This window comes from Leptonychotes weddellii, chromosome 7 (assembly GCF_054177405.1).
Source record: "Leptonychotes weddellii isolate Sample4059 chromosome 7, ASM5417740v2, whole genome shotgun sequence".
NCBI classification, from domain to species: domain Eukaryota; kingdom Metazoa; phylum Chordata; class Mammalia; order Carnivora; family Phocidae; genus Leptonychotes; species Leptonychotes weddellii.
Window position 1 is genome coordinate 7265663 of NC_138375.1, and position 14588 is coordinate 7280250.

General features: G+C 38.6%; 1 protein-coding gene across 4 annotated transcripts in view; it reads left to right on the forward strand.

The window, feature by feature from the left end:
• MARCHF6 (membrane associated ring-CH-type finger 6) overlaps positions 1–14588 on the forward strand; it is a 75372-nt gene that overhangs the window by 23848 nt on the left and 36936 nt on the right. For all 4 annotated transcript variants that reach the window (XM_081825876.1, XM_081825875.1, XM_081825873.1 and 1 more), the window contains exons 4-6: positions 3584–3727; positions 8533–8605; positions 13195–13363. In XM_081825876.1, the coding sequence (XP_081682002.1) occupies positions 3584–3727; positions 8533–8605; positions 13195–13363 (386 nt within the window). The remainder of the gene's footprint in view (positions 1–3583; positions 3728–8532; positions 8606–13194; positions 13364–14588) is intronic.

The window sequence follows — 14588 nt, forward strand, 5'->3', positions numbered from 1 at the left end:
AGGACCCTGAGATCATGACCTAAGCCTAAATTAAGAGTTGGATGCTTAACGGGCTGAGCCACCCAGGTGCCCCTCTTTTAAAATTTTTTATTATGGACAAGTTCAAATGTAAATAAAAAAGGTGTAATGAAACCCCCATGTTCATATTTCTTAGTTTGACTCATTTTTAGCTCATGGCCTTTACATGGTATTCCTTACCTATGTTCTTGTTCCCCACCTCTCTATCCTTTTTTAAAGCAAATCCCATCATTTATAATTTCATCTGTACATATTTTAGTATGTATCTCTAAACAATAAGGATTCTTTTTAAAAACAGTAACTATGATACCATTCACCCAGAAAAATTAATAACGATGTCTTGATTTTATCAAATATGTCCTCACTGTTCAAACGGGATATCTTTTGAGTTAAAATTGTGTAGATTGGAATAATAATAATAAAGAGAAGGTTCAGGAGTCGCATGTTCTACTGACTGAGCCGGGCAGGGCCCCCCCTAATTCACTTCTTAAAAATGAGACTTTCTAAGCTTAATATTTTTGTTAAGCCTATGGCACATATTTTGCAGGTCTTTAAAATTCCAGTTATATTTTATAATTCCTGTGCCTACTGATTGATACTTAATGTTATTCATCTTAAATAAGTAGAGGACTATACTGGCAGCTTACCAAGAATTTGAAGTATACTTTTCATTCTGGGATTGTAGTACATTGCCCTCCTTCCAAAGGTTTTTTGTGTTTTTGTGGGTTTTTTTTTTTTTAATAGTATCTACAACTTAAGGTTTATAGCAAACTAATTCTAAGTAATTGAATATTTTCATGAAGTTTCATAGGAAATACTCGTGTGAGCTTTTTTATTTTGAGACCGATAAAAGCTTGTGTTGGTACTTTTTTTTTTTTTTAAAGATTTTATTTATTTGAGAGAGAGAATGAGAGAGCGCATGAGAGGCGGGAGGGTCAGAGGGAGAAGCAGACTCCCTGTTGACAGGGAGCCCGATGCGGGACTCGATCCTGGGACTCCAGGATCATGACCTGAGCCGAAGGCAGTCGCTTAACCAACTGAGCCACCCAGGTGCCCATGTGTGTTGGTACATTTTAGTTAGCATTTGACATAGGCCATTCTCTTTATCTTATCAAAAACTTTATTTACTGGTTTAATGACTTGTGTATCAAGTATCCTCTTAAAGTAAGTGGTCTTTGTGGGTATATTGCAAAAAAATAAGCTATTTGTTAATAACTTATTCCTTAATGTTTGTAGCTGTGAATAGTTTTATAATAGGTCATTCATTAATTTTATATCATTGATTTTAAAACTTTACACATCATAATTCCTTATTTTGGCCTCACTGGAGGAAATTGTTTGTTCCTCCCATATGTTCTTTCCGCTATACCTGTGGTAGAGCAGTGGTTTTCATTGGAACCATTTAAAAAGGAAATCTTTCTCAAACATGGCAAAACCTTTCTCTGAGTGTGTTGAACCACATCTTTTTTTTTTTTTTTTTTAAAGATTTTATTTATTTGACAGAGAGAGACACAGCGAGAGAGGGAACACAAGCAGGGGGAGTGGGAGAGGGAGAAGCAGGCTCCCTGCAGAGCAGGGAGCCCGATGCGGGACTCGATCCCAGGACCGTGGGATCATGACCTGAGCTGAAGGCAGTTGTTTAACCAACTGAGCCACCCAGGCGCCCCTGTTGAACCACATCTTACAGAGAGATGGGAAGACCTGAATTTACTGGTTGGAATATTAATTATCATTTTAAAATTGGGCGGGGAGGTGTGATTGGCCAATAAATGTCAGTAGGCTGTTTGCTTCTACATGAAATGACTTTGCTACAGATAGTAGTTTTTGAGTGCTGTGTTTAAGGCTTGTATTTGGGAGGAGGACTGGGTCATCTTTTTTTTTTTTTTTTAATTGAAGTATAGTTGAGACACAATGTTATGTTAGTTTCAGGTGTACAACATGGTGATTCCACGACTGTATGTTATGTTGTGCTCACCACAAGTGTAGTTACCATCTTTCACCATACAATGCTATTGTATATATTCCCTCTGCTCTACCTTTCATCCCTATGACTTATTCCCCTGTACCCATTTTGCCCACCCCCGCCTTCCCTTTTGCAACTGCCAGTTTGTTCTCTGTATTTATATGCCTGTTACTGCTTTTTTGTTTATTTGTTCATCTATTTTGTTTCTTAGATTCCATATGTAAGGAAAAATCATATGTTGTCTTCAGCTTACTGACTTAATTTCCTTAGCACAGTACCCTCTAGATCCATCCATGTTGTCATAAATAGCAGGGTCTTATTATTTTTCATGGCTGAGCAACATTCCATTGTGTGTGTATAAGTATACATACACACTATTCTTTCTTTATCCATTCACCTACCAGTGGATGCTTGGATTGCTTCCATATCTTGGCTATTGTAAGTAGTGCTGCAGTAAACGTAGGGGTGCATATATCTTTTCGAGTTAGTGTTTTTGTTTTCCTTGGGTAAACACCCAGAAGTGGAATTACTGGATTGTATGATACTATATATTTTTAATTTTTTGAGGAACCTCCATACTCCTTTCCACAGTTTACATTCTCACACCTAACAGTGCACAGGGGTTCCTTTTTCTCTACATCCTTGCCAACACATTATTTCTTATCTTTTTGATACTAGCCATTTGACAGGTATAAGGTGATATCTTATTGTGGTTTTTACTTAGGAGGGTTCTTTCTTGCTAACGTGTCAGCAGCTTCACCTTTTGCTCCTGTTCGCTTTATCTGATCTTTTATAATTTGGGAAGCCAGATAATTGCATTGTTTAAATATTTTATTTATTTATTTATTTATTTATTTATTTATTTATTTATTTGACAGAGAGAGACACAGAGAGAGAGGGAACACAAGCAGGGGGAGTAGGGGAGGGAGAAGCAGGCCTCCCGCGGAGCAGGGAGCCAGACACAGGGCTCGATCCCAGGACCCCGGGATCATGACCCGAGCCGAAGGCAGACGCCCAACGACTGAGCCACCCAGGCACCCCTTGCATTGTTTAAATGCTAAAACATGTATAAGTTAGGGCGCCTGGGTGGCTCAGTTGGTTAAGCGACTGCCTTTGGCTCAGGTCATGATCCTGGAGTTCTAGGATCGAGTCCCGCATCGGACTCCCTGCTCGGCAGGGAGTCTGCTTCTCCCTCTGACCCTCCTCCCTCTCATGCTCTCTGTCTCTCATTCTCTCTCTCAAATAAATAAATAAAATCTTTAAAAAAAAAAAAAGAATAACTTTAAAAAAAAACATGTATAAGTTAGCTTTGCATGAAGTTCATGGCAGTGACTGAGGGATGTGAACTTCTCTTGAATCTTTATTCCTGCACAGAGGCCTTTTTTTGTTGGTTTCTACATTTCACATGTGATTTGCTCTCAAAGGACTTCTGGGTAAATGTATTATTTAACTGTTTGATTCACTTTTTTAATAGGAAAAGATATTTAAGTGAAATACAAAGATTGAAAGTTAAGCTAGCTCTACATGCCTATTTTATATTTTTGAATTAAGCTATTTTTGAATCTTTATGAGATTATATGTACTTTTTTTTTTCTCTACTAGTTTATTCTCCAGATATGCCTTCACGGCTTCCCATCCAAGACATATTTGCCGGACTGGTTACAAGTATTGGCACTGCAATACGATACTGGTTTCATTATACACTTGTGGCCTTTGCATGGTTGGGAGTTGTTCCTCTTACAGCATGTGAGTATTCATTTCTCTGTGATTGGAGTTATACAACTTATAAAGTTGTATAAGTATTCAATTTGGTAATATTGCATCATATTTTTCTTTGAATGATATTTATTTGATGTTACAATTTCATGTATTAGGAAAGCCTCACTTAGGAAACATTGTCCACCTAAATTAAGAATTTTTAACAGATCATTTTCTTGAATGAATGTGGGAATGAAAAACAGCATACAGAGGCTAATAATGAAAGTTCATGAAAGAATTGAAGAAGCAAAATCAAATTAGAAGGATCTTGATTTTTATTCTTTGAAGTATATTAGAACTTTCAAGGGATTGCAAAAGTTAGATTATTTTGAGATTTTTTTCCCCCTCCCTTTTAAAAGACAGCTCATATATTTGTAATAGTCCTGAATAATTGGGAGGCTTATCTTTCAAGATATAGGAGATTTTCTGGGAGGTTGGTATACTAGCCCTTAGTTGATCCCTTTTGGGTTTTTGTTTTTAGAGACATGCAGAAGGGTAGATAGTATATGGTGCCAGAGTATGTAGCTATGATTCTTTGGAGTTAAATGCAAATGAGATTTTTAAATAAGTATAATTAATATCCTGGTGTTTCTTTACAATAAAATAAATAAAATTGATCATTTATGAAGATGAAAATCTTTGGGGATACATTGAATAGCAGAATAGGTATTATTGAAAAGTGAGGTAGTGAACTAGGAGATTGAGCAAGGGTTCTCTTGGATGTAACTCAAAGAGACAAGAAGTTGCAAGTATGAGGAGAAAAAAACCAGGAGATGAAAGCTGCATCCAGTTGTTTCAGTACCTGTCTAGTAAGTACTTTCACAAGGTGAAAGATCACGGACATGAGGAAATGTCAGGCATCTTTTCGATTGAAAGAGAGCTGACCATGGTGAAGGACAGAGCCTCACAAACCTAGACACATTAAGTTTTCCAGGGCTGAATAAAATGGTAGATGTTCCACTTGCACATTATCCTACAAAGTAAAAATCATACAGGTGTCAGACATAAAATTAGCAGCTCTGAATGCTACAGGACAGCAGAAACTTTAGACTTTGACAACATTTCTGAACTTGAAATCTACCCATAAATTATTCTCAGATGGAGGGACAAAATAAAGACATGTCAGTAGATGTAAGGGCATGAAAAGTTTGCCACCTCAAACTATTTATGAAAAAAGTGTTTGAGAATATACTTTACCAAAATGAGTGAGGAATCAGAAAGGCATGAGCTACAAAGAAAAAGAGACAGGTGCTTCCCACAGCTAACTAGCAGTTGTTTTAATCTACAATGACTAGCAATTTTTAGGTAGTAGCCAGGAACTAAAATTCTGGATGATTTTAACATGGGAGAAGCTAAGAGGAGAGGGTAGAAATGAGAGCTTCCTAAGTTATTTTATTTGTGAGGAGACTGTAGATGCTCTAGACAGAGAGAGGAAAATACTGTGTGACTCTGCATTAAAAATTATGGGAGTAACCAACTAGAGTCCAGAACTAGACTGACATCTGCACTATCACCTGATTCACAACAAAGGTGCCACTGCTGTTTAGTGGAGGAAGGATGATTCTTTCAATAAATGGTATAGCATCAACTGGATGGCCATATGAAGAAAAATGAAACGTCATTATTTCACACCTGACACAAAAATTAATTTGAGATGGATCATAAGCTTGAATGTGAATGTTAAAATCAGAAGATTTCTAAAAATATAGGAGAATGGGGCACCTGGATGGCTCAGTCACTTAAGCATCTGTCTCTTGATTTCAGCTCAGGTCATGATCTCAGGGTCGTGGGATTGAGCCCTGCATCAGGCTCTGCATTCAGCACAGTGTCTGCTTGAAATGCTTTCTCTCCCTCTCATTCTGCCCCTCCCCTCATTCGTGTGCACACGGTCTCTCTCTCTGAATAAATTAAAAAAAAATTTTTTTTTTAAGATTTTATTTGTTTGAGAGAGACAAAGATAGTGAGAAGGGAGCATGAGCCGGGAGAAGAGGGAGAAGCAGGCTCCCCGCTGAGCAGGGAGCCCATACAGGACTGGATTCCAGGACCCTGGGATCATGACCTGAGCCAAAGGCAGACACTTAACCGACTGAGCCACCCAGGTGCGCAAATAAATAAAATCTTAAGAAAAAAAGAGAAAATATGGGAGAATAACCATAAAAGAAAGAAAATACTGAATAAATTGGACTTAATTAAATTAAGAACTTTTATTCATGCTTTGATACCTTTAAGAGAGAAAGGCAAGCCCCACGGAGTGAGAGAAGATTTTTGTAATACACACGTCAAACAAAGGACTTGTATCTAGAGTATGTAGGGAACTCCTAAAAATCAGTAAGAAAAAAGCAGACAACCCAAATAAAAAGTAGACAAAAGATTTGAATAGGTGTTTCTGGAAAGATCTAAATAGCCAGTAACACACAAAAAACTGCTCAGCATCATTAGTCATCAGGGAAATGCACAAGAAGATATTGCTACATACTCAGCAGGATGGGTAAAATTAAAAAAACAAGATAATACCAAATGTTTCTTAGGATGTGGAGCATTTGGAACGTGCTTACATTGATGGCAGGAGTATATATGGTATAACCACTTTGGAAAACTGTTTGGCAGTTATCTATGAATGCTAAGTATTATAAATACTTTATGATTCAACAGTTCCATTTCTAGGAATATAGCTGATGGAAACCAGAGCCTTGTGTCCACTAAATGATGTTCAAGAATGACCACAGCAGCTTTGCTAATAGTAGTTAAAACTGGAACCAACGAAATACCTATCAACAGTAGTAGAGTAGATACATTGTGGTTTTTCTATACAGTGGAGTCATACTTAGTGAGGAAAGAGCTCATTATTGGGACATGGAATAACATGGAGGAGTTTTACTTTGAGAGAAAGGAGCGAGGCACAAAAGAGTATGGATTGTATGATTGCATTTATGTGAAATTTTAAAGTAGGCCAAATTGATCTATGGTGATAGAGATCAGAATGGTGGTTATCTTTTTGCTGGAGATACTGACTAGGAAGGGGATTGAGGAGCCTTCCAGGGAGCTGGAAATGCTGAATATCTTGATCCTAGGTGGCAGTTTCCTGGATATGTACATACATAATAATTCACCCAGACGTATACTTAAGATTCATGTAAATTTTATCTTAATAAAAAGTAACAAAACTTAAAGGTAAGTGCCAGAAGAATAGAAGTGGGGTTATGAGTTTTTGTCCTGAGAAGTCAGAGTATGAAACCGCAAATATTTGGAAAGTCCAACAAAAGGAAGGACAGGGACGGAGGGCAGGGGGAGGGAAGTAAGAGAGGAAAGGGTAAGGTTGCAACTTCTGTGATCATAAGAGTTCACACAGTTGTGTACAGAGGAACGTGGTTTACTATGAGAAATAAGTACAGAGCAGCGCAGGTTAATGCTAGAGGCATGTTAGCTAATGCTGACAGAACATAGGAACAGTGTTCATCAGCCAGATGTCATTCAAGATGAAAAGCTTTAAATGGAGCAAAGCATTATATTTCATATTAGTAAAGGGCATAGTCATAAGAAAGCAAAACTTAATTTTTTTTTTTAAAGATTTTATTTATTTGACAGAGACACAGCAAGAGAGGGAACACCAGCAGTGGGGAGTGGGAGAGGGAGAAGCAGGCTTCCCGCAGAGCAGGGAACCCGATGCGGGGCTCGATCCCAGGATCCTGGGATCATGACCTGAGCCGAAGGCAGACGCTTAACGACTGAGCCACCCAGGCGCCCCGAAACTTAAGAACTTTTATGCACCAGAGTACAGGACTTCGATATATGTAAAGCGTTCACGGTCAAGTGGAAGACTAACCCTCTCCAAAATCAGATCAAATAATCAAAAGTTAAGTAGGGACTTAAAAGATTTAAGTAATGCAGTTAACAAGCTGCATCTCTGTTCTGACTTGTTTACATATGCTCATATACATGCGCATAATTAAAATTTAAGTTCTGTCACAGAATACATAGTCTGTAACTTTTTTCTTTAAGTTAGCAGTGTACCCTGGTATTTTTCCATGTGAGAATGTGTTGAGTTACTGTACTTTTTTTTTTTTTTTTTGAGCTACCTTATTTTTTAGATGCATCAGAGCACTCTGTAGGAAGGAGGCCTTTAATTTGTGAATCCATTATCTTATTTGCAGATATTTGGTTTGTTGTCAGTTTTACTTTGTTACAAGCATACTTGTTTTGAATATTTTATACACATATGTAAGAAATTTCTATTACAGAAATTTTTTCCTACCTTTTCATTTTGATTTGGTTTTTGAAAACAGCCATTGAAGTCACTGAAAATTTCTGATACGAGGCTATAGGGAATGCTTAAACTAGCATACATGTAGTTTGGTTAGAAAGAAAATCTTAGCTGTTTCCTCTTGGGCCCTGTTTCTGTTCTTGCCTTTCTGACTAAGAGGTGCCCCAGGGTTTTTTTTGTTTTTTTTTTTTTTTTAAAGATTTTATTTATTTATTTGACAGAGAGAGACACAGCGAGAGAGGGAACACAAGCAGGGGGAGTGGGAGACGGAGAAGCAGGCCTCCCGCCAAGCAGGCAGCCCGATGCGGGACTCGATCCCAGGACCCTGGGATCATGACCTGAGCCGAAGGCAGACGCTTAACGACTGAGCCACCCAGGCGCCCGCCCCAGGGTTTTTTTAATGTAGTATTTTAGGACAGCCTTGCAAAGACTAAATATTTCAGGGGCTTACACTTTACCTCCGTTTAATTGAGTACCTGTCTGAGTTCATGATGTGTGTTGTAACCGTGTGCCATCTCGCCCTTTTTGGTAGGCCGTATCTACAAGTGCTTGTTTACTGGCTCCGTGAGCTCACTACTGACACTGCCACTGGACATGCTGTCCACGTGAGTACTCGTGAAGCTGGAAAGCTGCACAGCATAGCTGGTGCTCAGTCTTCCTGCACGCTTTTATTCTGGTTATAATTTGAAAAGTCCTTTTGTTCCAAGGACAAAGCGTTATAGCTACAGTAGAAGTAGTTGACATATGTACATGTTTGTTTTAAAACATACCCATTTTAAAGGACTATTTTGTAAGGGTGGGACGATATGTTAAATAGGCTGCTGTGCAGTGTGAGGTATGTGCTGTCATGTTCCTTTGCTGAGAGTTCATTTAAACATGGATTTTTTAACAACATATAATCATTTGAATACAAATTTAGTTTTCAAATGTTTCTTGTGATTGTTAGAATATGGACTAAAAACTTGTTCACTGTCATTGTTTTACTGTATCTTAATTTGACATTAAGCATTTTAATTGTGTTTTCTTGGGAAAGATGTGTTTTTATTACTGAAGTCAGAATTAGGAATGCTGTAAATGATTAACTATATGAAGATCATTAAATATTAAGCCTGCCAACGATTGCACCTATATTTGCTAAATCTTCTTTTGTACCCAGCTGACCTTAGGTTTCTGATTGCTATGTCAGTAAAGACAGAGAACAATATAAAACCATCCAATGGAACAAAGTACTCAGAGTATATTACCATAAAAATAAGCCACAAGGCAATAGAAGAGAGCAGGAGGGCATACTGTATTTCTGATAGAAAAGAAATTAGGGAGGAGTTCTTTTAAGTCTCTTGCATCTGCATGATTATTATTATATTATTTTTTAATATTTTTTATTTATTTATTTAACAGAGATAGAGAGCACAAGTAGGCAGAGCGGCAGACAGAGGGAGAGGGAGAAGCAGACTCCCCGCTGAGCAGGGAGGCCGGTGCGGGGCTCGATCCCAGGACCCTGGGATCATGACCTGAGCCGAAGGCAGCCGCTTAACCGACTCAGCCACTCAGGCGCCCCTCTGCATCATTATTTTTAATCATGTTTCTAAATATTTAGAAACATTAGATGTGTCTGTGACTTGGTTTTTCTACTTGCTGGTGATACCTTTCTGGGATAGAACAGTCAGGTTATTTCATTTCTGTGTCTTTGGCAGTATAGGGAATAATAGATAAAAGGTTTTCAGCTTGAACTTATTTACATTAGAATTATTTTTTGTTTTCATTAATAAAGAACAGCTCTGATAAAGTAATGTTTAGAAGTAGACTGGGGCCTTGAAATAGGGTGCTCCTAGCTGTGGCCGTGACAAAAAAGAGAAGCAGTAATTTAACACATTTGAAAGTTTGGAACTAGCATAAGATGATAACCCTTTGTATAAAAATACAGGCCTTTTGTGAAGTGATGCAGTAGAAACAAACAGGACAGCATTCCCATTTCTGGACATCAGGTTTTTATCTCAGCCATCCAGAACATGGTCTCAGTATAGAAGTGTAAGAAGTTTGTCTTAAATGGCTCAGCCGCTATTCATTATGTCTTTGTGTATATGACATCATTCACCTCTGGCTTGCATTTAGGAATTGTATACACGCCAAGATGCATGTTGGAAGTAGCGAGGGAAGTCCGATAAAAGCAAGGGGTGACTGCTAAGAGTGATGGAAGTTTTATTTTAATATGTATAAGCTAATAAAAGAACCATTTCACATAGGGTATTCTTGTTCATTTAGTTTGGGCTAAAATTCTGTAAACCGTTGCAGTTAATGAGTGCATCGTAGCGGCCAGTCCGTATCTCAGTTGTTTAGGAAAGATGACTTGAGTTCCGAACTATGCGGTTTAATGAAGCAGAGATATATTATTTCTCTAACGGTTTCTGTTTTAAATGGCTAAATATGTTAACATTTACCAAAGCCTAAATTGGTAGGCTTTGGCTATATGAAAAACAGGTGTTTATGGAAGCCATGTCAATGAAATGCCAAACAAGGTGTAGTATCCTACTTATCTACTACCTTTACTTCTTGTTGGTAGAACCATTGACTAGCAGGTTGGCGGGTGTAGTCACTTATGCGATACAGGGAGGTAGTTGGTTGTAACAGAAGGAACGCTAGCATTGAAATATAGTTTGTATCTGCAGGTTTTTTGGTGACTTTGGGCAAATCATTGGACCTTTCTGAGCCCATTTTCTCCTCTGTAAAGTGAGGAAGATCATGCCTCAGGGCTTTGGGTGGGCTATTCAAAGATTAAATTCACATATATATGTAAAAACTATATGTGAATTTTGAGTATTAGGTTAACACATAGCAGAATTATCACTGAAGCTCAGAGCTGTTGCTTGTCTTAACGTTGGCAGGCTCCCCCTTTCTGATGTGATTGGTTAGTGGGCCACCAAAATTGCCTTTGTGAGACTGCTGATTGACGCAGGAGGAACACCAGAGGCGTAGCTGGGGATAGTCAAAAGAAATTGTAAACGTGGTTTGGTTTTGTAATCCCATGCTGCCTTTTACAGTTTGAAGAATTGAGCCAGTTTTCCTGGAAGCACTTTTAAGTAACTACTTTTTTTTTTTTTTAATGAGCTGTGTTTCATTTTCTCTGTAGTATTACTTTTATTTCTGAAATTTCACCTTAAATTTCTTAATATTGTAGCAGCTGCTTACATATTTTGTAGCTCAGTTCTTGAGATCATCTCTAGGCGCAATGTATCAGTTAATTATTGCTTCAAAACCTACTGTCCCCAGAATTTAGGGCTTAAAATGATAATTTTATTGGCTTATAATTCCAGGGGTCAGCCATTTGGGCTGGGCTCAGTTACTCATGTGTTTCACTGGAGTTGGATGGTCTAAGATGGCTCCAGCTGTGTGCCTTGGTTCTCTTCCACGTGCCCTCTCATCTTGCAGAAAGCCAGCAGGGCTTCTGTACATGGTGGTCGCAGGGCAGCGTTCTAAAAGGGTGAGAGTTGAAGTTCACCAGCTCTCTTCTAGGCTCTAAACTCAGGCAGCCTCACCTTGGTTCAGGCAAGTCACAGAACCAGCCCAGATTGTAGGTATGAGGGAAAAGAACTCTACAAAGGGTTTGTCACTGTTGAAAATCGACATCAAACAATTGCTCTTCTTATTGCTGATGAAAGTACGGAGTAGAGAAGTGGGTATTTTAGTCTGAAGTTATCAAAGTTTTAATAACCTGGAGGGTTCCTTAGCATGGGAGTGGTTAGGATTCCTCTTTTGATTAGGTTTTTGATAGTGGGCCACCAGAATTGCCTTCATGAGACATTTCAGGTCATATCTGTGGGCCACATCAATTCATTAAGTTTGGAGCCAGTAGGCTGAGGTCTCTCAAATGGACCCTTCCTCAGATTTTCCATGGAGGAAAAAGTCATTCCGTTATGATAAAGAATTTTCCTAAGGCCACCAAGATTCTTGAGTTATCCTTGAATTATTCTGAAATCAGAAATAGACTAGGGAAGGACAAGTCCCTTGGGAGGAAAAGAACAAAGAGGTCTTTGGTGTTACAATATTGCATGTATCATAACATAATTTGTCTATCTGAATTTGTTGAGGAACTAATAACGTATTTGCAGTTAGCATCAAAATTTAATCCGCTAAGTGATAGATACCTAAAGGGTATGATAGATTTCTTTTTCTTGCACATTGCATACTGAGTATCTCTCAGCTTGCTTTCTTTACATCGTCATTAGGCCTCTCTGGAGGTTCTTCTCTTCTGATTTGTTGATTATCTTCATTTGTGTGGGTACCAGCTAACCAAGTTTATTAAACTTGTGTGTAAAATAAGGATAAGGAAATTCTTAGTGTGGGTTGGACAGTCATTCACCTTTCATAAATTACATACTTGGCCTTTGTCAGTGTTTGGTTGCTTTTGGTTTTTGCTTTTCGCCTGCCTGTTTTTATTTTATTTTATTTATTTTTTTTTTTAAAAGATTTTATTTATTTATTTGAGACAGAGAGAATGAGAGAGAGAGAGAGCACATGAGAGGGGGGAGGGTCAGAGGGAGAAGCAGGCTCCCTGCCGAGCAGGGAGCCCAATGCGGGACTCGATCCAGGGACTCCAGGATCATGACCTGAGCCGAAGGCAGTCGCTCAACCAACTGAGCCACCCAGGCGCCTGTCGCCTGCCTGTTTTTAAACCATGTTCAAAGAACGGCTAGGTAGCTAACTTCTGTGTAGTTCTGATGTTATTCTTCATTTACTATAATATAAATACATATAATAGAAATATATAAACAGGGGCGCCTGGGTGGCTCAGTTGGTTAAGCGACTGCCTTCGGCTCAGGTCATGATCTCAGGGTCCTGGGATCGAGCCCCGCATCGGGCTCCCTGCTTGGCGGGAACTGCTTCTCCCTCTCCCACTCCCCCTGCTTGTGTTCCCTCTCTCTCTCTCACTGTCTCTCTCTCTGTCAAATAAATAAATACAATCTTTAAAAAAAAAAAAAAGAAAAGAAATATATAAACAAATGTATTTGGCCAGCTTATAAGATAGATAGAATTTCACCATTCTCAGAAATAATTCTGAGAAACTGATTTTTACGTAGAAAATTATGACTTCTGGCTCTTCTTTCTGAAATTTTAGTTTAAGATGAAATGTTGTTACCTTTCATTTCTTAATTTTAAGCATTCTTTGGAGTAATTCTATATAATTTTTTTTTAATAGGGACAATTTATTGGCGGATTGTTTGCAGGGTTGTTTTGTGGTAACATGCACACTGTGTGCATTCATCAGCCTTGTGTGGTTGCGAGAGCAGATAGTCCACGGGGGAGCACCGATTTGGCTGGAGCATGCTGCTCCACCCTTCAATGCGGCTGGGCACCACCAAAATGAGGTAACTCCCTCCACCCCTGAATCGATTCTGTTCGCATAAGAATGGGAATTGTTGTCATTCTCTAAGATCTAAACCCTTGAGTCCTCTGCCCCTCATTGCAAAGCAGGACAGTGAAAAGGTTTGGGAGAAGATTAAGGGAAATGAAAAAAATCAGAAGAAGACACTTCTACTTTGCTTCTTAATTTTTGAGTGAGATTGGGAGCATTGTTGGGGGGTGTACTGAAATGCTCTTTCATTCCCTTTGCCTGGATTGACTGCTTAATGCTGGCCTGGACGTGAGCATACAGACTCCCTGGTGATGATGCTGACATGCTGCAGGACGCTGAGGAGACTCCCTGCTTTCTTGGTTCATCAGTTTCTTCTTATGTTAAAATGCCTTGTGTTTGCTGCTCCCAGTAGCAACATTACTAAAAGTAGAATCAGTGGAACACTGTTACACAATCTGGTGCAGTTTCACTTTTTCTTTATGAGAGATGCATGCTTAGGTTAGATGCAGGAGCATTTATTTGCTAGACGTGTTAAGAGAAAGAGGATAAGATAAATGATGTTTAGTGTCTTGCTGAGAAATTATGGGGCTGAAAATGTCAAAACGTTAGCTATGTACAAAAACTATGCTTCATAAGATTTTATTATGAAAAATTGACTCTAAGATACTCAAAATAATTAAGAACTTAATTTTTCATTTAAGGAACTTCTGCTGTGTCAGTGTGTAGTTTGATTTCAGTCAAATTCTGCCATACTTTTTTTTCTACAGAGTTGAGTGTAACTTCTCCTTAGCAAGTCACACATATAAGAAATGAGACTAGAAAGAAAAGACACTTCTTACCTAGTATTAATACTTTTATCATTGTATCTCATATTTTGAAACATTTAATGTAGTTGCTCTTTTAGAATCTTCATTAACTCCATACGGGGAATTCGGTGTTTTCTTTAACTATAACTATGTCGTTGCATTTGGTAGGTAGCAGAACTCAGTAAGAGCCAGAGGACGATGCATGGGGAACTGACAAAGTCCATGTGGACAGGTTTACCTACTGAGCAGGAATTAGAAACTGTTTCCTCAAGTGTTTAACTGATAACAGAGAATTAAGTTACACATCTGTATGAGTATAAACGTATAGGTATATAAGTAAATACATGTTCGTCCCTGAGGCGGTCGGTAAAGTCAGGAGATGCCTTATGAAGAAGGATTATGGCCCTTGCCCAGAGCTGGTCGTGGGGTTTG